This window comes from Diadema antillarum, unplaced genomic scaffold (genome assembly GCF_040938485.1).
Source record: "Diadema antillarum isolate AM-2024a unplaced genomic scaffold, OU_Dant_1.0 seq00001957_RagTag, whole genome shotgun sequence".
In the NCBI taxonomy this organism is placed as follows: Eukaryota; Metazoa; Echinodermata; class Echinoidea; order Diadematoida; family Diadematidae; genus Diadema; species Diadema antillarum.
This window is the reverse complement of record NW_027272617.1, coordinates 270,491-293,088: the sequence shown is the minus strand read 5'-3', so window position 1 is coordinate 293,088 and position 22,598 is coordinate 270,491. Positions and strand designations below refer to the sequence as shown.

General features: G+C 41.5%; 1 protein-coding gene across 1 annotated transcript; it reads right to left on the bottom strand.

Annotated features, from left to right (window-relative positions):
• Window positions 1-21,068: 21,068 nt before the first annotated feature.
• On the bottom strand, window positions 21,069-22,297 carry LOC139713395 (paraneoplastic antigen Ma3 homolog). Its single transcript, XM_071625130.1, has one exon. The coding sequence runs from the start codon at window positions 22,104-22,106 to the stop codon at window positions 21,069-21,071; it is 1,038 nt and encodes a 345-aa protein (XP_071481231.1). The 5' UTR covers window positions 22,107-22,297.
• Window positions 22,298-22,598: the final 301 nt, after the last annotated feature.

Here is a 22,598-nt window from a genome sequence, read left to right as displayed (position 1 = left end):
TTTCGTAAGTACATGTACAGTATTACGATTTCTTCTCCCCTGACTGTAAAATCGGAAAGTTTGCCATAAGGACGATCGCTAATGTGTTTGGATGTGCCGATATGCGAAACACGTGGTTCAAAAGAATGCACCATGTGCTACTTACAGTTGTACTGCCTTAAAGGTTACTGCAAGTTGAATGGATCGAATGCGCCATAGGCTTAGTTACGGTAAACAGTTTACGTTCGATGCGAATAATTATTACGTCTTTCAGGATCGAGGAATAATACACACAAAACATGCAAACAAACAAATCCACGAACGAGTGTTGATAACCAAAATTCATATGAAAAGTAATAGGCAGTTTTGATGAGCGTGAAATTTTATTGTCATGATTTTGCCGTTTAATCGGGTGGTGGCTGCATCACATAGGACATCTCAGTGAATTTGTCTAGGCATATGAGACTTTTCATATAAATCTGTGATTGCATTTTTGAGTGATTAATCAATTCCTTTTTACAGTTCGGGAACCAGAACATCAGAACATCTTTGCAATGATTCCTTTAACTCAACTCACCCGCGAGTTCTTCGATCGATATACTACACCAAATGCGCGCATTCTTTCGTCTGGCACCTGGGGTCTGGCACGCACCTGGTTTTGTGGAAATTTCCACAAAGGGAGAGGGTGGGGTTTTTCCAATCCCAAGAGACCGCATTATACACAAGAAGACAATCTCGTCGCTTCTATCATTTTCCGTCACTCGTGTTTTCCCCTTATTCTTTGCTAATAATGAACATTTCGATTGAACTTAACGATGGTTGTTCACACGTGGTTCCTTTTGTTGTGAGGTGTAGGTATTTTCTTTTTTTATCATTCTTGGGAGGGGAAAGAAGAGTAAAAGAGGGAAAACTTATTTAAATAAACGAAGGGCACGTACGCTCAGCATCCACAGCAAGCCGTCTTTTACATCAGCATCGTTGATTATCATCACTTGCACTATCATCAGGCATCACTCGGATAATTTTGTCCTTTTTTTTTTATAAACATTTAGAAACACGATCACCATCACTCGAGATAAACACGTAGCAGTGGCAGATCCAGAGGGGGCGCATGAGGCGCACGCCCCCTTTATTTATCGTGGAAAAAAAATAGAAGTGAAACCCGGAAGTGGCACCAGAAATATTAGTTGCGCCCCTCCCCCCTCCTGTACAGAATTCCTGGATCCGCCCATGCCTGTACGAAAATAAATGTCAACAGACAAAGTATCAACAACCTCCCTGACAACCACATAAACATTACCACAGAGCACACCGAAGCGGCTGGCATCAAACACCCTTCGAAATACTGCAGCAAAGCGCGAAATCGCCGTTACGAAAATGCATGTATATATACACAGTGCGAGGCAATTGAAAGATTACCTTTAAATATTTCAGAATATGAAAGGAACAAATAAAGTGATATGAAACGAAAGAAATCGTACACCAAACGAAAGGTATAACGACCTCCAATAGGCCCTTAGCCGCAGCATATCAATAAACATGACGTATAAGCACACGGAATATGCGTGTTTCGGATTCCTCCCTTCTATATTTCTTTCCTGAACTATTCCCAATGCCCGAATAAAATAATGACTAGTTTGTTACACTGATTTCTTCTTCTGAGGTAAGGAAGTTCGTTCGTCCGAAAACAAAAGGATTGACACTCCGAAGGTTTGCTAATCGGGCAATGCCCCCCCCCCCAAAAAAAAAAAAAAAAACAGCCCACAAAATGCTCGTTAATCAAAACATTGGTTAATAATGTTAAAGACGATAATAATAATAATAATAAAAATAATGATAATAATAATAATAATAATAATAATAATAATAATAATAATAATAATAATAATGATAATAATGATAATAATAATATAACAATAGACAGAAATAAAACAATATATGGCCCCCTGTAGCAATTACCCGCAGCATGATTACATTTTCGAATCAACAAACATGGATAGGCACAAGGAATATGCGTGTTTCGGATTCGAAATAAGCCGTAACCATCGGAATAGCGCACCCGTTTTCTTTTTTTCGGAATAATGAACACCACGGAAATGAATAAATGATTTCAAACTAAGAATCCATCGTAATTCTTGCCTTAAAGATTTTCCTCCCTTCTATATTTTATTCCTGAACTATTCCCAATGCCCGAATAAAATAATGACTAGTTTGTTACTCTGAAACATGGTGTTGTGAGTTAAGGAAGTTCGTTTATCCGAAAACGAAAGGATTGACACTCCGAAGGTTTGCTATACCCATCGAACAATGGGGGAAACAAAATAATAGTAATACATTTTATTTTCACACTAGGTACGAACATCTACAAGGTGTAAGGAATTTGCGTGTTACGGAACATTTTATCACTTTCGCATCAGCGAACTTTACGTGCATTGGGTACTACAAAAATGCCTCCCCCCCCAAAAAAAAAAAAAAAAAAAAAATGTATATATAATTACACCAACGCTTGAGCATAACAACAAACAAGCAATCAAACAAACGAATAAACAACTTAAGATTTAATCTCATAGCTGCTTTGAATATTTCACGTTCCGTCTGCATGACTGTATATATACTTCTTTTCAGAATTATCTCTCGCTTCCCGCTTCACAACTAGGAAATAAACGATGTCAAACTACAGGTATATAAGAATTAAACTTATTGTCTTACTCTGAATGTAAAATTCATTATTTCAAAAGTTCGTTTATCCTTGAATACAACAGGCTCGATACTACAGTACTCCGAAGGTTTGCTAATCCGACAATAACGCACCTATCCAATCACAAACATTCGTGCATTTTCGAATTATGAATCATAATTTGACTATCACATTTACGAACATCTATTTTTCGTGTAGGGAAGTCACGTGTATCTGAATGTTTCATTTTCGTCCTAATGAACCTTATGGGTGCATGGGTACAACGAACATGAACCTCAAACCCCCCCCCCAAAAAAAAAAATAAAATAAAAAAAGAAAGAAAGAAAGAGCCAAGTCAAACTAAGAATCAGTCTGAATTAGTCGCTTTGAAAATTCCACGTACCGTCTGAATTATCTCTCTGTCCAATAAAGAAATAAACGATATCAAACTAAGAATTAAACTTATTGTCTTGTTTTGAATATTACTTTTTTTTTTTGCTTTTCTGGGGCCCGTTGCATAAAACTTACCATTGAATTTCAATAGTAACTACCGTCAGCATCAATGATTATAAAATTTACCGCTGATTTAAGACTTACCGCATAGAAAGGAGCGGTAAGTCCAGCGGTAAGGGTTTTATGCAACAGGGCCCTGATTCAATAAAAAAACGGGCAATGTAACGCGCAATTGCTGAAGAAAGAAAATATATTTAATGACCAAATAACGGCGAACAAATCCTTCTAATTTCTTTTTTCCTCTTTTTGGGGGTTAATTTTCTTTCTATACTCAAATGGATTTTACGTACACGCAATTTTAGTGAAACCATTTGATTTTCTTTTTGGTCGGCATTCTACGATAAGGTTCCTGTGGGTTCCTGTGGGTTCACCCTCGCCAAAATTGCGTGATTTCTCTTAAATACTATGAACCCGAATGATCTCTGATTGGTAATTTAGTCTATTTCATGATCAACAGTTGTTTATTTTCTGCTTGTAAAAAAACAAAAAACAACACGTGAACAATTAGTAGGCCTTATACTGGGTCTTGTCATGTATCGTACATCTCTGTTTCGTTCAGCCGAGCGAGCCATGCCATGGCAATTGCGACGCACATACGGCGCACTCGCCTTTCCCACACGTGCACATTCCCTGGTTACATGCAGCCCGCATACCAACATGTGATGTATCAGGTGACTTACAAATGCAGTGAATAATCTGCTAACGGTGCCGTACTTACAGCTAGGGTAAGGGAAACTAAAACTTTTACAAATTGCTTCAATGAAAACGGCATCGATGTATGTATACATGTTACCATTCTTAATAGTATTATGTGAATCAGGTGAATTCCACGCCTGTCTACTGTTCTCATTCCCGACCGCTGTGCTACTACTAGTACTTGTTGAGTCTAATCTTGCAGTGATTCTTGCGGCTGTGGATGTGGCCACTACACACACACGTGTGTACTGTATTCCATGTGCGCCTTGGATCACGGACGCTTTTAACGAAATTTGGACGAAACTGCCGAGCTCCGAACACGCATTTTCCGAACGAGCAACGCATTTGCCGAACGAAATTGAGCGGGCGGTCGTGCGTGAAATGCGTCCACAAAGCGTCAGAATCGTTGCTACTGGATCGATAACGAAATTTCGTCCAAATTTCGTCCAAATTTCGTTGCTACTCGATCGATAACGAACTTTCGTTGGAAAACGAAATTGACGGAGGCGTTTCTTATTGCGCGTACTGTATATCTCATAGCTTATTCTAAATAAATGACAACAAAGGGCTTTCCGTCTCAAACAGCATTTTCTGTAAATACCCCCCCCCCCCCCAACAACAACATTCACTGTAGCACTGCGGTTATTTTGTGTGAATTCAGTGGTGCTCATGAGCCTATTGTCTAATGCTAAGTCGGGAGAGCTGAATGCTCGTTTTTCGACTATCCGTAAAATCGGTAGAAATGAAGCATGTTTTCATGCAAATTTTTCTCAAGTATGCGTAATTCATATTTGACGCGTATGGTCTCATATGAAAGAAGAAAATAGTAATATTTGGGTTATGAACTTTGTTTTTCGAAAACGTAACGTTAAAAGTCTGAAAATGTCACTTCAATTCACCATTTGCGCGTGCAAATGAAAATTTGGTAGCACCACTGTTCATTGTTCTAACTCAGTCATGCATGAACGATGAACGTTAAGTTGTATATCAAATGAAAGAAGAAAAGTTTATCTTTCCGGTGATGTATATCCCATAAATAACATGTATGATTTCGATAGTAAAAAAGTGCATGGAAACCCGGTTTCGTTTTTTCTGGGACACGCTGTATATGCATAACATGGTAAAGATTAGTACTAGTGTGTACCAGTGGGCACCAAAGGAATAGAGCGAGTGCAGTTTGAGAAATCGCCATGGAGAAGGATTTCCTCTAATTCCATTAATTTTTGGGATTTGATTAGTATTCCTAGCCTGTCCAGTATTCAATATTCCAGAGCTCTCACTCCCTTTGTGTGGTCAACTGTTCAGGATAATGTTCTCAGATGTACTGTATTTCACACTCAACAATGCTGTATGAATAAATGTCAACTAGCAAAGGAGGAAATATTGTATGTCGGTAACTTCATCAGCCCACTTTACTGATCGATATTCAATACAGTGCACTCCTGTTACAACGAACACGGTTAAAACGAAATTTCGTTATAACGAAGTAAATCTTCTGGTCCCAAAATTATCACCATTAAAATCTATGGTGCAAAATTCGCTTATAACAAACACGCTTATAGCGAAGTTTCCGTTATAACGAAGTCTTTTCCGAGCACCACAGACAAAGAAAAACAAAAGAAATGTGCTCCGTTATAAAAAAATGCGAATTGCTTTCGAAAATACGTAGCGGAACGAGCATTTACAGCGTCTCTGCATGGGTGAACGCTTCACACCACTGTGTGTTCGCTCCTTGTGTCACGCACAGTTTCTGAGGGGAACTTGCGTTTATTGAATGTAATACAGTTACTAGTATATCCCATCACATTTCACATAGCTTTCCAGTGTATGATGAGTATTCAGCAATCAGAATATGATATATATATACATGGTTTCCTTGTTTTCGGTATACATTGTATTTGTTCGGTTATAACGAAATTTCGTTATAACGAAAGAAAACTGCCGGTCTTGAGAATTTCGTTATAACGGGAGTGCACTGTATTTTTACAGACAGTCAACCCTCTTGGCCTTATTGCTGTCCTTTTATAAGGAGTGTACAACAGTTACATTGTGCAGTGTCTCATGGTTACCAGTTGAGATAGCATTGTATCAGTGATCATAGTACAACTGTATATTGCAGACTTTTGTTGTGGATGACTGTTGCTTGTACAATACTGCCTTCATCTCTGACCCTTTGCAGAATGTAATATTCTTGAAAGACAAAATTTGAAGCTTCTTCAGATTTTTCAGGATTTTTGTTCTGTAGACTCTGGCTGATTATTATGAGAGGGATATTCACAATTCCTTTAAAAGTATGATTCTCTTTGACACAATAGCTGAAGGCAACTACATACTGTATGACTTTATATTATAACAAGTGATTGTTCAGTCAACAATATTTGCAGATTGTAACCTAGTTTTGATGAGATGATTAGTCAATTATAAGTGGATGTCATGGGATGTATTGTGTCATCGCAGTGCAGAAAAAAGAAACACAACAGGACTCTTGAGTACTTGTCAACTGATGATAACAAAACTTGGATAAAGCCTTTCAGTCTGTGATACTGTTCTGCACTACTGAAAATGATACCACCCACTATAATTACAATAAAACAAAGAGACCATGACGGAAAGAAATTATAAATGTTTGCCTCTTCTCAGGGTTTACTGATGTATAAACTGGAAAACCCCATGTTACTTCCTACTTGTTCCATTCTCATAATGTAGACTGTATGTAACATTTCCCTATTTGATATAAGTTTTGTTTCCACAGCGATCCCTAACTTCAAGGATAAGCTAACGTCAAGGTTAAACTCATAGGGAAGTATGGGGCGCTAAGTGTTTCATGATCTCTTTTGTCACGAAATGACAATTTTGTCAACGAGATTGTCATTTTGTTGACAGAATTGTCATTTTGTGAGGAAATGACCAATTTTGTGATGAAAGAGACCAGGCGACACTTGGCGCTCCATACTTGCCTGCAAGTTTATCCCTGAAGTTAAGGATCACCATCTGACTGTAACTAATGTTGTAATGTACATTTATGTTTAAGCCCTCATCCCACTTCCAATACATGACTTGCATTGATGCTATCCTGGGTTAGTTGACCTGGGTCACTTGACCTTGACCTGGGTCAGTTGACCTTGGGTTAGTACTGTCGGCAAGCATTGGAAATGGTTGGAGGGCTGATCTACCAGTCCTTGGTCAGTGTAGCAGGCACCTTTAAATGATGGGATGCCGGTGGGGGGCGGAGGGGGGAGGGAACTACAACAACCAAAATGAAGAATGAAAACTTGTGCCTTAATATAATGAGAACTCTATGAGCTTGAAAGAAGTATTCATCTGAGCTCAAGAATTGGCCATTATCTTTGGATGGGAAGGGGGGGGGGGGAGTGGACTGTCATGTTCACTCGTTGAGAAAGTAAATATCTTGCATCAGTTCATATGAAATGATCTGATTAAAAATAAAGTATAGCAGATTTTGTGTGTTTATGTCTATATTATTGATGAGCTGAACTGATCATGAGATAAAAGTAATTTGTCTGCTTAGAAAGTTATCATTGTCAAATGTTGTTTTTAACTCGCCTGTGTGTTTTTTCCTCAATATATGATTATACATATATGTATGTATGTATGTATGTATGTATGTGTATTATATATATACATATATATATATATATATATATATTTAAGGTCATTGTGAAATTATGGATTGAAATTAACCTTGCAAAATTTGACCATTTTACATGTTATCGGTATGACAGTACATTTTTTTTTTTTTTTTTTTGCAAAATGCCAGTTGACAATGACTTCATTGAGCAAAAGTTCGCTTTTCCGTGGACGAATTTCTTCCAGATTTCATTATGTTGTAGCTGATACTCTGGGTTAAGGGATCATGTCCCGTTTCTTTGATTTAATGTCAAATTCATAATAATGATAACACATTGCATTTGTATTACACTTGATACGTGTACAATGTTTCGAAGCGCAGAGGGAAAAGACGAAAGGAAAAATGAAAAATGAGAGGTGACAAGTCAAAATACACTTGTACAAGTAAGAATGATATGACATACATCAGTGTGTACCCGTGAAAAAACACATACACATGTACAATAATTGGGTTACACTCAGCACATTAACTTAGGGAAATAATCAATATGGGAATGAGCGATCTCCGTAGCGTGTCTTGGTGCGAGGTCCGGGTAACGAAGATGGGCAGTATATTAGCATTGGCGCGCAGTCGTTGAGATGCAGGAGAAGTTGATGAGGATCGGAGGGAGATTAGGTTCTGTAGGTATGAAGGGGCGTAGTTATGGATAGCTTTGATAATTCAAAGAATTCAAAGTTTATTTGATGAAAATCAGTTTTGAAATGGTTGAGCTATCCAAAAACAAAGTAAAACAAAGCGATTCCAATAAAAGGTGGGTAACACCTTTTATTAGGATTGCTCTGTTTTGGATATCTCGGCCATTTTAAAACTAATTTTCATCAAATAAACTTTGAATTCCTCTTATTCTAGAATTAGATGCTCTTTCATTTTCATATGATGTTTCTCATTATCTCTAAAAATCACCATAAAAAAGTTGGAAACTTGAAGCCCCATCTAAACCAAAACTGTACCATCCTTTTAACGTTAACCCTGTAAATTATGACCGTTTTACATGTTGATGTCTTTAACAGTCCAAGCAAATACCCTGTGAAGGATAACGCCGAAATACCCTATAGAGGATAAAAGGGGAGGACCGAGCGAGCTCGCCGAACTTGGCTCAGTGCCAAGCGAATCGCCTTCACGTGTAAAGTCTATGGGAACCGGCAAAACCGCTTCGACATGCGTGTGTTTAAACACACACGGTGTATTTTGCTCACCGCGGCTTGCGCTCGTTTTCCCTCAGAGTGAAGATTATTAGTCTTTCCTTTCATAGACCCTTTTGCAGGATAATCCGCGGTGAGCAAAATTCACACGCTCTCTTTCATAGCACAACATGTTCGAAAATTTTGTCCACTTAGCCTCATTCAATCCGGCCTGAATTTGTCAGGCTATCGCTACTGAAACAGAGAAAAACGCGCACACACCGCGTGCCTCCGTGCAGTTAGCCCACGTGGAATGGCGATCGTATTGCTCTCTGGCTCGCCTTGCTTGCTTGGTTGCCGCTTTCGTGGGCTATCGTTCGCTGAAGCACCTAGAACGTATTTTCCCACGCCTCGAAAAGGGATCTGCAGTCACTATGTACATAGCCTACATTCGACTTTGAGAAGTGGCACCTACATTACCAGGCCGTGATTCTAACAAAAGTCACATCGGCCTTGACAAAGGGCTGCAATACAATCGTGGAGTCATTCTCTGCTCTTCGAGAACAATGAACGCGCTGAACCAGAAAGTTAAAAAAAAAACAACGTTGGGAGCCTGTCTCACTGTTGTGTTATGGGGTAGAAATAAAAGAGTTGTATTTGTTTCAACTTGGTCAATTCATGTTTAATTATAACTGCATCCATTTACCCAAAATATTGTATTCTTTATTGCACCGTAACAGCCACGTACATAATTATCCCACGAGACAATCTAAAGAATTTCATCTTCCCTTAGTGAGAACTGTACACACTCAAAATACATTTGTTTACGCCGGACCCAGATTTTGGAATAGCTTGGATAATGATTTAAAAGAATCTGTGAAGTTAATTACATTTAAGTATAAACTTAAAAAAAGTATTTGCTTTCTAAACATACCAGTTAATTTTGTCTAATGAAAAAACCCGTCATGTTTCACTTGTCCTTGAGATTTTGTATAGTGTGTCCATAGACCTTTTCCATCCCTCTCCTTTTCCTTCTCTATTCTTCCCTGCTCCTCTTTCCTCGTTCTTCGTTGTCTAGTATCTGTCTGAGTGCATTTCCTCAAGTTCTGTTATTTCTGTGTTTTGTGTTGTTATTGTTGTCGTTATGTTTTTTGTGGCGCCGATTGCATATCTTCCTTTCCGTTCAATTTTCTTGGCATACCTGGCCCCATAGTGTCTGTGCCACAAATGTGATTATTGTTATATAGTTATATAATTATCTCAATCATAGACTGTAGTCACCAATCTTAAAGCATTTGAAATAGAATGACATTGGTAACGTATGTTACATGATGAAATTTACGCCTCATGAAAGAAATTATCACACCACAAAAATAAAGCAAAATTATGTGTTCATATTTTTAAACTACAAAATTGAATATTTGTCTCGTGGATTGGTATAAAAATGAAACCTGTTCTAACAACTTTAATTTTCCCGTTTTGTGATTGTCCAATTGTGCCGAAAAAGTGGTTTTGGGCCTGCTGTACGAAGGAACCTCACTCATCTCACATTTGATATAATGTACATGTAATCACAACTGTAAATTTTGGAAATACATTATGTAGGATGAAATCGATGCTTACATCTTTATAGTATGATCTTCAGGAGACATTAAAAGATGGTATCAACGCAGTTTATCAGAAAAATCAAATGTGCATTGATCACGTCCCTGCGTTGATCTTGGGAAAGTGCTGTGACATTGAAAAGGCAGTCTCGCTCGGCAGAGTGTCTGCTGTGGAAAATCACTGTGAAACACATACACATACCATCCAGGGTTCTTCGGTGGGGGTGGGGGAGTGATGTTGTTTTTGTGTTTTTATCTTAATTCCGTAGTCGGGTTTCCTGGATTCCAGTCAGCTGCCACTGAGACCATTAGCACGGTACAGTTTATCCCTGTGCACTAACTAGGCATAATTATTCAATTCTCTTTCCACCTCCCTGATGGTATGGAATATACGTTGCCATGACTGCATCGATAACATTTTTTGGAGACTAAGATGGCGTTTTGTGTTATATCTACTTGGGACTGTGATAGAATCATAACTGAAAATACAGCTGTAGTTCCAGTTGAGGAGATGTGTGATACCATCGTCTTTACAGTTCGGCAAGTGTACCGGCCACGGGAAGGTAGGAGAACGAAATCCATTCAGTTGCCAAAACTGGGTTTTGAAATTGCGTTTGATCGTCTATAGAAGATGTTCTTACTCTTATATCATAGATACTGCAGATGGCTGTTTTCTCAGTCACAGAGTGATACGGTTTGATACTGGATGTGACTATTAAATACAGATTTAATAATTGATACATCATGAACATGATTTGAAAAGAAAAAATGGTTATACGTTCTTCTCAAGATATAAGTCACAACTGTATCTTGATACTCCGAATTCAACACGTTCTGAATGATGCCAGTTTTTGTTTTGTTTTTGCTTTTGATGTTGTTGACACCCTTGTTGCTTTTGCTGTGGGTGCTTGTGCTTGTGTGCGTACGTGAGTGTGGGGGACGATGTATTTTGTTTATTTTTATCTTTATTTTATTATTTGTTATCATCCTGCAGCGACTATGTGCACTTAGTGTAGTTTTCGATTTGTGCAAATTGTTAAACCCATCTTAGCGCGGGTTACTATACTTGGTGGATGTGAAGACTGTGTGTGGTATCTCCAAGGAGGTACTAGGCGAGCCTAGTACCTCCTTGGTATCTCCCCGGCTGGTACGTGACGCTGGTACGTGACGCTGCGACTTGTCCGGCCTGCATGTGGGTGTACAAGGCCACCCAGCTCACGGCGAGCGTGCAGCGCTCGCACGAGCCAGCAAAATCCGCAGAATTTCCAGTCATAAATCGGAACGACCGGCAATGAGAACAGAGATAACGATCGCAACGCTTCGTTGAGCCGCTGAATAGCCCTGAGAGGGTATTTCAGGTTTATCCCTCACAGGGTACTTGCTTGGACTGTTTAATGTCAAACTTATCTGTGTTTATTCCACTCATTCTTGACTTATTTTCAACCAGACTTCAGTATGTTTAGATTTGATTGATTATCATTCTGTCGAAGTTATTTATTATGGGCTTTTTTTATATGATGGCGTCATCAATGAAATCATTAATTGAAGTTAACCTAAAATTTGACAATCTTACGGAATGGCGTCATCAAATGTCAATCTTTTAAAGCATATCTCACATTCTTCACTGATTTTCGACTAACTTTCAGTATGTTGTAGCTGAATCCATCCCCCATCGAAGTCACTCTGACAGCTTTTCAACAAAATGGCGTCATCATTGTAAAAAAAAAAAAAAAAAAATCGATTAAAGGGGATGGCTAGTAACTGATCAGTGAGAATCAGTGGGAATGCTGGAGGTTGATGGTTCCAATCCTTGTGGGATTCATTTAAGAGTACAATATCTATTGTTGTGTGAAAATTATTTGCTTCAGAATGGTCTCATATTCAAGTAATGTGCAGTTTAATGTTTCCAGGTTAGCATGCCTGGTCAGTGACGGGACATTAATCTGCTCATTACTTGAATATCAGACCGCTCTGATGCAAATAATTTTCACACAACAGTAGATACATAATGTACTCTTAAATGAATCCCATGAAAGATTGGAACAATCATCCCTCAGCATTCCCACTGATTCCCACTGATCGGTTACTAGCCATCCCCTTTAAAGTTCACCATGTAAAATTTGACCATATACGTGCTGTCTCCATGGTAGTCTTTTTTTTTGTCCCCGCCGAACGAGTTCGAGCAGGGGACTATGAAACGGGCTCCGTACGTGTGTGTGTCCGTGTGTGTGTGTGTGTGTGTGTGTGTGTGTGTGCGTCCGTGTTTATGTGTGTGTGTATGTGTGTGCGTCCGTATGTGATCAAAATGTTCAATTTGCTACTTCTCTGTCATTTACGAGCCAATTTTGATTCTGTTTGCTTCTATGATAGCACTATATGGGAGCTTTGAAACTTCTACACAGAATTTCAGTTTTGAACTTTGACCTTACCTTTGACCTATATTGTACATTTTGCTACAAAATGCTACTCCTTTGCCATTTCTAACCCGATTTCGATTCCGTTTGCTTTAAGTGATGGCACTAGGTGAGGGCTTCAAAACTTCTACGCAGAATTTTGACCTTTGACTTCTTTGACCTTTGACCTTGATTTTTGACCTGCATTGTACATTTTGCTACAAAATGCTACTTCCGGCGGGGACATATTTTACGCACCGCGTAACTTCTAAATTTCCTTGTCTTTTTTTTAAATGCCAATGCACATGACTGTATTCATTGAGCAGTAGCTCACTTATCCTTAGACGATATTCTATACTTCTCCCATCAGATTTCGATAAGTTGTAGGCTCATACTTATAGCTTTTGTAACACGCCCTTCAGTTGTGTCCTTTGTTTATTATAACGACATGTCATGATTAAGTATATCATGATTAAGGATATTATGACTAAGTATAGAATTTAGACTGAAATCAAAGCTTAGGCCTAGAATTAGTGAGATTTTGTGCATAATACTCATCGTGTATGAGCTGAACACGTATTAGCTTATTGTTCGCAAGATGCCAGGTGCGAATACATGTATCTGTTCTCTGGTGAACATCTCAGATACTGCATGGCTAATTGCCCCGATCACGATTTGAACGGATCACCAGTTTTCAGTCTTGACAAATTTACATGATAAATGATGAAAGACCAGCATAATTCTCCCTATTTTCCGGACGTGCAGAAAACAACTTAAAAGAATCTACTATCATGACTAACAAAGTACTAGAAGAGCTAGCGCATAAAAGAACGGATTAGGATGTGCGTGTGTAGTTACTACAGGCCCTGCTTTTTTGTTTTGTTTTGTTCTTGCATGATACATAATTGCATAATAGGAATATAGGGTCTTACATCTTGGGCCCCCATTTTTTTTTTCACCCCGAAAGTGGCACCAGAAAAATGCGGTTAAGCCTTTTTTTTTTTCTTGTCAGCTGATTAAACCCGGAAGTGGCACCAGAAATCTAAACTGGGCCCTTCACTCTTTAAAAACGTATCGCCCGCCCTGAACTAGTCAGCGCATGACTGAGTTAATGAAAGAATGATAATTATCGGATGAGAATGCATGATGACATATTGAATTTATTATTCTACTTCGCCAGTTTGCCACATAATATTGTTCACTACTGCCAGTGTATTTTACGACCCTCCCCCTCATAGTCGTTATTTTATGACACTCGGTACTTTGCTTTCAATTGACTATAAAACTTTCGATGAAATCATGTGAGTTAAACTCCGATGTGTCTCTGTGTGTGTGTGTGTGTGGGAGGGGGGGGGGGAGGGGTTAAGTATACACTTACTTTCATACGAGTAATACATGTACATCATTGTGTTATGCACTTCCAAACGCTCATTTCACATCATTGTATTGCCTGCTATGGGTCCAAGTTGCGTTTTTAAGAAGTATCGTCTTTTATTATCGCATTTGGATCTATAATAAATGTCCATTTAGTAGAAAAAGGGATAACAGTGAGGAAATTTGGTTAAATAATTGAATCGCAAAATAGGGCCTATACATATCTTTATCTTTTCTCGTACGATGCGATAGAAACTATACACAACTCCAAGCTCAGGTCATCTATTTTCGTGCGGATACCGCTGATTGATCATTGAGTTGTTCAAGACTGCAAATCCAAATAATACAATGGTACAGTATAATGCATAAAAAGATAAAGATGATATATGTATATTAAATCATTCTGGTTGTACACGTATACGTGAGAGATATATGTCACAGGTTAATTCATAACCTGGCCCAGTTCGGGTTTTAGATTACTCACAGGAGATTTGATAACAGAAACTACATAAATAAAACAATCTTCACACAATCATCTTTGGTGCCAGATTCTTCTGCAAAGATATTAATTTATTTTATCTCACTCTCGACCGCAGTGTCGAGTTGAGTAAAATATAATGACACCTTGGTATGTGAATGAAAGTATGGCTCAATGTACACAACTGAGTTTACACAATATTATCCACTGTTACTTCAATTTAACACAGTTATTAACAATTGACGTTCACAACTGAGGGTGGTTGACAATATAAACTTCTCTTCGGACAAGTCAGCTCAGTCGACCAGGGTGGAGAGCGTTGCCTTGGCGACGGGACAGAATAGTGGAGACCCACACTCGAAACCAGTCAGAAATCAGGGGGGTGGCTGTTTCGGGAAGATAATACACCAGCTATGAGAGCTATTCACTGTTCAAAAATTAGGGATCTTTGACAGTATGTGAAAAGGCGTCTGCACTCGCTGGTGTCAGAATGTGCTCTCCTATTGTATAATGTCTTGGTTAACAACATTTAATGCTTTACAAACTTGCAGGATAAAAGTAACTCTGAAAAAATAAGTTATACAGCTAAACGCAACTAACATGACCAAACTCCTCTTTTTCCACAATCTCCTCTTTTTCTCAGTTTTCTCCACTTTCTCCGGCCGAGAAGAGAGAGAGACCCAAGGCCGAACATTCCACATTATTTACGGTGGACAGCTTGACCACCACCAGGGTAAAGAGAGGAAGAGAGAGGGAGAGAGAGAGGGAGAGAATGGAAAAGCTAGGCAAGGGGGATTTTGGTTAACATCACCAGCCAGAGTCATGGCAGAGGTGCACATTAAAGGCTCGATGTCATTAAAGGGCAGCCTGAGCATTCACACTTCAAACTGTCACAATCTACAGCGCTTGGCTTTTACAACATTCTCCGATAGGCATAACTTTATGATATCATCGTACTTGACATACATCAACTGATATATGGTATATTAACATGCACTACCGCATCATTTAACAGTCCATGTTTAATTTCTCTTCTGTTGTCCTACAAATAGTACAATGTAACAATTTACACTATAGAGTAAGTGATCATTCCTTGTGTCACTGTTCACCATAAACTACCTCAACAATTAAATAGCCATCACCGGGGTTACATATGTATCTGGCTATTTAAAACAACTGCAATTGTATAACTGCTGTAGATCATTAATTATGAAATACAATGTTATAAACTTGCGAATCTGCAAATGCTATATACATTAAAATTGGTTTGTCAGAATGACAAATTACACGTCTTGAAATGACTTGTCACAGTCCTACTTTCAGATTAACTTGTAATTATTATTCTTCTGAAAGGTGGTAAGACACATATCCCACATGAAATCATTACTTAATCACTGGAAAGATCAGTAGTGATCTGGAAATGTATACAACCTATACAAGGTGGTAATCCAATACAAAGTGGGCAACATTACCAATGAAACAAGGATAATTCAAGCTTACCTGTTTCGGGAAGATAATACACCAGCTATGAGAGCTATTCACTGTTCAAAAATTAGGGATCTTTGACAGTATGTGAAAAGGCGTCTGCACTCGCTGGTGTCAGAATGTGCTCTCAGTGAGTGAGAGCAATCTCTTCAAAACCACTGGTTTATGGAAACAGCTGCTAGGCTGAGCCTCACCCTTACATTCCAACGTTTAGGGTTGGAGGTCATTCTTGGTAATGATGTAACATACTTGACGAGAGTTGAAAGCTTTATACTCATAAGGATGGAGAGGGGGAGGGGGTTCTCCTTCCATCTACAATAATAATGTGCGGGGAAACTGCACATAAACATGCGATCAAAAAGTATGTACACACAATTAATGCATTTTGTATAACATTTTAAAAAAAAGGTTGGGGTAGAATGTTTAATGCTATTCCTACAATATACTCAATATCAACAAGAGGAATTAAGTCAATCCATATTCCTGAGCCATATTTGTCAACAGCGAGGGAACAGGACCTGACATTTTCCCCTCCTAGAATCATGTCGTCCCGACATGACGCTATGGAAGTAAGTAAGCATGAAGCAAGGCAAGACTCTGCTTTTGCAAAGCCAACTGCTCTTCAATGAGCTTGACCTTCCTACTCCCCAGAGTGCCATACCAAAGTCGGTCAGGTGGAACCCGACGCCTTGAAGACCGTCTAGGAGGTATGGGTTGTTCTTCCGCTACATCGGACTGGGTTGACGGTAATGACTCATCTTCCGATGTGTCATCCGTAGCTTCATGTTCAATGGTTTCCTCTGCCTCGCCTATATCAGTCACTTCGGGTAATTCTTCTTCAGGCTCCCTCTGTTCAGGTATGAATTCCTCGGCATGAGGATTCAAGATGGGAGTGGGCTGGTCTGGTTTACTAATGGATAGACGTCGGCGGGGAGCCGGGGTTGGACGAGTTTTAATGACAACAGGGTCCAAAGTATCATGTACTACAATGTCCGATACAATGTCCGAGTCGGTAGATGAATTATCAGGGACACGAGATGGCTGAGGGTTCTTAGCAGCTAGTCGCTTGGATGTCCTGGGCCGTGGTGTCGGTGCTGGTCTTGGGGGTGTGACAGGGATGTCTGGTTCAGATGGAAGGAAACCACATGGGAGGAGAAGGTTTCGATGGAGTGTACGTTCAGGGCCATCATCGTCCATCGGCTTAACGACGTAAACAGGCATGTCAGCACTGATTCGCCGAATGACGCGATATTGTTTACTTCTCCACCGGTCTGCCAGTTTGTGTTTGCCCTTGAGGCCAACGTTCTTCACCAATACTCTATCTCCAACAGCCAGGGCATGGTCCCGAACAGACACGTCATGACGCTTCTTTTGGTAGGCCGCATTCTTCTGGGCTTGGGTAGCAGCAAGCTTATGGGCTTGGTTTAAGCGGCGGCGCAGGTCTTGGATGTACTTGTGATGGGACTTGGCGGAGGCTTGCGGCGTGGTGATGCCAAACTGCACATCAATGGGTAGACGGGGCTCTCTCCCAAACATGAGCATGTAGGGTGATGCTCCCGTAGAGGTGTGTCTCGTGCAATTGTACGCGTGCACCAGGGGTCTAACGTAGAGCCGCCACTGCTGCTTCTTGTCGTCCTCAAGGGTGCCAAGCATGTTGATAAGGGTCTGGTTGAACCTTTCTACTTGGCCATTCCCCTGAGGATGGTAGGGAGTCGTCCTGGATTTACGGATGCCAGCCAGTTGGCACAGCTCCGAAATAAGGCTGGCTTCAAAATCTCTCCCCTGGTCGGAGTGCAGCCTCTCAGGAAACCCGTAATGGATGAAAAATTGTTCCCACAGCACTCTTGCAACAGTCTTGGCCGTCTGATCTTTGGTTGGATATGCTTGCGCATAACGGGTGAAATGATCAGTTATGACTAGTATGTTGGAAGTATTCTTGTTGTCTGGCTCCAAGGACAGGAAATCCATGCATACTAGTTCCATGGGGGCAGTCGTTGTAATATTAACTAGGGGTGCTGCTCTCTGGGCTCTCTGCTTCCGTTGCACACACCTCTCGCAAATACGACATCTGTGCTCTACTTCTGCATCCATACGCGGCCAGTAGAACCTGGATCTAAGGAGGTCGAAGGTCCTCTCTTGTCCCAGGTGGCCAACGTCATCATGGAGAAGGCGAAACGCTTCTGCTCGATGGCTACTTGGTAGAACGAGTTGTCTTGCCCGGTTGCCTCGAGGAGCGGCGCTCACCTTGTATAATACACCGTCGTCCATTTGGAGGTTTTCACGATGCCGCAGGATCACTCTGGCTTCCTCTGCCATCTCTGATCTCATCTTCGTTGTTAGAGGAGTGCCACTCTCTATGAACTCGATAACTTGGCGGATGGGGTCATCTTCTAGCTGCAGCCTTCTCCAGTCTGCAGGACTTAAGCTTGGCAATGCAGTTTCTCCTAAACCGCCTGAGGCAAAGTCATCAGGAATGGCCCCTTCTGAATCAGTAATGACATCCACTAGGGCACACCCTCCACCATCATTCTCTGCATCTTCACCCTCAGTGTCCTGGCCAGAAATGCTGAATTCATGACTCTGACAGACTGCTCGGAATGCCTTTTGTGAACAGATACCATCACTAGGGTCTCTGAGGCGTTCTTGGAGTCTGAAGATCTTCTCTTGTGTGCTCATGAATTCCTCGTCATCCCCGAGAGAAGCTTGGGGTATTCTGGATAAGGCATCTGCATCTGCGTTCGTCTTGCCAGGCCTATACTTGAGTGTGAAGTCAAAGTTAGCCAGAGCTGCCAACCAACGATGGCTTGTCGCATCAAGCTTTGCCGATGAAAGAACGTAGGTGAGAGGGTTGTTATCTGTCACTACGGTGAATGTGGCACCATGGAGATAGTCTATGAACTTCTCAGTGACAGCCCACTTCACAGCCAGAAATTCTAGCTTGTGAGCCGGGTAGTTGGCCTCACTCTTGGAGAGTCCCCTGCTGGCGTAGGCTATAGGCCGCTCCTTCCCATCCACTTGCTGATAGAGCGCAGCACCTAGCCCACTCGTGCTTGCATCCGTATGAAGGATAAAGGGTGCAGCATAATCTGCAAAAGCAAGGATGGGGGCTGAGGTGAGCATTTCCTTCAGTTTGCTGAAAGCACTCTGGCATTGTGAGTTCCAGTTCTCACCAAAGGGCGTTGTTGGTTTGGGCCTCATGGCTAGTGGTGCCTTTGTTGGCTTCCTCCCCCTCCTTCTGATAGGGTCGTAGTCTTTCATCAAGTCGTGGAGTGGTTTTGCAATTCGGCTATATTCGGGAACGAAACGCCGATAGTATCCAGTGAAGCCCAAAAAGGACTTCAACTCTCTAGCTGTTGCAGGAGTTGGCCACTGCTGGACGGCAGACACCTTGTCAGGGCTGGTGCTCACTCCCTCCTTGGAGATCACGTGTCCTAGACATTTAACTGAGGTTTGAGCGAAACAGCACTTCTCCGAGTTGAGTTTGAGGCCGAATTCTCTAAGCCTGGTGAAGACCTTTTCGAGGCGGGTGAGGTGCTCGTCAAATGTGGCGGAGAAGACCAACAAGTCGTCAAGATACACCAGCACATCTGTCATAGCCATGTCTCCCATGCATTTTTCCATCAAACGCTGGAATGTGGCTGGGGCATTCGTTATTCCTTGGGGCATCCTGTTAAACTCGTAAAAGCCAAGAGGGCACCAGAAGGCTGTCTTTGCTTTGTCCTCTTCCGCCATTTCCACTTGGTAATATCCAGATTTAAGGTCCAGTGTTGAGAACCAGACTGCTCCAGATAGGGTGTGGAGGGTATCTTCTATCTTTGGTATGTTGTATTGATCCCGTACTGTCCTGCTGTTCAACTTCCTGTAATCTATACAGAGCCTCAAGTCGCCATTCTTTTTTCTAACGAGGACAATTGGTGATGCAAATGAGCTTTGCGAATCACGGATGATCCCTTTGTCCTTGAGCTCTTGTAAATGGCGACGAGTATCTGCATAATCCGCAGGAGGAATACGCCTGGAACTCTCACGAAATGGAGCATCATCTGTCAGGCGGATTTGATGTTTGACTGCTGATGTGCGGCCAATATCCAGGTCGTCTCTGGAGAACACATCTTGATAGGACTGGAGCAGCTTGGCTAAGCGTTGTTGGTCAGCTTCGCCAATCTCAGTAGCATCACATCCTACTGGAGGAGAAAAAGGCTGGGGTTCTTGGGGAGCACTAGTTTCTAATTGGTCTATTAGAACTTCAGCAGTATGAACCGTAGCGATAATCGATCCTCCTGGAATTTCAATGTCATGCTGAGATGTATTGGTGACGATTACATCCACGTCACTGTTGGGATCTTGAGGCAAAGTAATCACGCTCCTTCTGATCAGCAATCCAGCTGGTGGAAAACATCCTTCTCCTTCTTCAATCATGACGGTTGCGGAGGATTGGAGAGGGGTTTCGACAACACCTGTAACCACTTTGGTCTCGCCAGCCTTCATGTGAACACTCACCTTGTTGGGGAGTCGTACTGCAGGTGGCTGAATATCCGGAACATCATTGGATGTTGCATCCAGCTGGTGAAATGCTGAAGTGAGGGCGTTATTCACCTTCATGGTCTGTAGGAAATTTTCTCCCATCTTCTGCTTGCAGCCTTCAAGCATCCTTCGCACTACATTGGTATTGGTGCCCATGAGGAGGGGTGCTTTCTCACTGCCGTCTCTTGTAGGGGTTACCAGTGCTAAGGTGGTTGTCTCCACCTCAACACCGGCTTTGTCTGCTGGGAAGTACAAGTGGATTTCAATGTATCCTATGTAGGGTATTTTGGTACCACCTGCACCAACCACAAGCAAGTTGTCGAGAGGCTCCAGGGGGCGATGTTTTAGATGTTTATGGTAAAACACCTCAGACACACAGGTTACCTGAGAGCCGGTATCCATCAGACACTCACAAGAAATCCCATCAACCTCCACCGTGACTATGGGTTGATCACCCACAAGTGAGGAAGGCAGAATTTGGGATCCCACTTTAGTGGGAGATTGATGAGATTGATCTTGGACTGTCTTGACTCGCCCTGTGGGACGTCTTCTTCTCCTTCTGGCCACCTGTTGTCCCACTACTGGTGGCCGCCGTCGTTTCCCGTGGACTGGGTTCGCGACACCATCTTGGATTGCACAAGGGCGGCATTCGTCTCTCCCTCGCACTGTTCCATTCGGTGCCCATCCTCGCCACAGTTGTAACAAAACATTGTCCGCCTTCTTCTTTGATTGCGTGGGGGGCCCCTTGGAAATGAGTTGGTAGTTGCTGCCAGCTGTTGTTGGAGTGACATGACTTGCTTCTGAAGCTCAGCAATGCGTTCATCAGAAGGGGAGGCTGCAATTTGTTCAGCCGAAAAAGCCTTTTTCTTGCCCATGTGTCCTCCCTTCCGGCGCTCCGCCTTGTCAAGCTGCTTCTGCTCCTCCTGTCTAACCTCCTGGAGAAGGGCAACGAAAGTGGGGGGTGTAGATCGCCGTTTGAGGTCGAGTGCCACCAGAAGAGGATCATTGTAAAGGCAACCTCTCAAAAACTGTTGCACTCTAACATTATCTCCTCGTTCTTTGGCAACTCCGCCGGCATCAAGGGCTCGTGAGAGGTGACTTTGCAGACGAAGGAGGTATTCAGCTGCCGCTTCATGCTCCTGCTGGTAGCACTCGCTAAATTTCAAATAGAGTTCATCCCCATCAGTCGTCGACCCGTATGCCTTCTCAAGACCTTCAAGACACTCGGCTGCTGTAACATCCTTCCCCAGTGCCCAAATGATGTCACTGGCAGGTGGGAGTAGCGATTCAGCAATCCTGTTGTACTTTTCGGAGTCTGACAGATCTCTATCCTCCACGAGCTGTTGGGCAGGACGCCGCCAGCTTTCGAAATCAAACTCCCCACTTGGCACAGGGGAACGTCCAGAGAAGAGTCTGAGTCTCCTTCGCTGGATGGAAGATGACGTCACGACGTGTTTGACTATGGTTTCTTGGACAGCTTTTGGTATGGTCACCTCTGGGTTTGACTGGGAGGATACAGGGGGATCTAAAGACAAATCGGCAAGGGTTTTTCCATGTTCTCCAAGTAGCTTAGCCAGGGCAGCTTGGAAATCAGATTTCTCTTCTTGCTGGGACATGATTGCAATATCTTTGTTAGCTTATCGACAGGAACGAAAATATTGCAGAGCAAAAACAAATAGAATTGAACAAGAAAGCACCAAAATTTCAAAATTCAAATATTATGGAAAAATTGTGTCAAAACTATAAAGTGTTCACAACAACTAAAATAAAGTTAACAATGTATAGAAATTGACACCTGTCAGTAGTAGGCCACTACTGCACAAATGACTTTAAATTAAGGGTGATTATTGAAATGATCACACTTAAACATAAAGATATGCTATGTCAACTTGGGGTTACATGAATTGCAGTTACCTCATAGTATCACAACAAGGAACAAATATATCAAAGTTAACCCTTCAAATCAATTCTGTGTGTGCAATTAGCATAAGGTGCAAAAAAAAAGTTAATTAACTGCTTTAAAAAGGTTATCAACAAATCTGAAAGAGTTTGAAGGTAATACAAAAATTTCTCTTCAAAATTACAATCCGGGCAGTGCCTCCATTTTT

Excerpts from the sequence above, each read along its gene's own strand:
- LOC139713395 (XM_071625130.1), bottom strand. The coding sequence starts at position 22,106 with ATGTCCCAGCAAGAAGAGAAATCTGATTTCCAAGCTGCCCTGGCTAAG.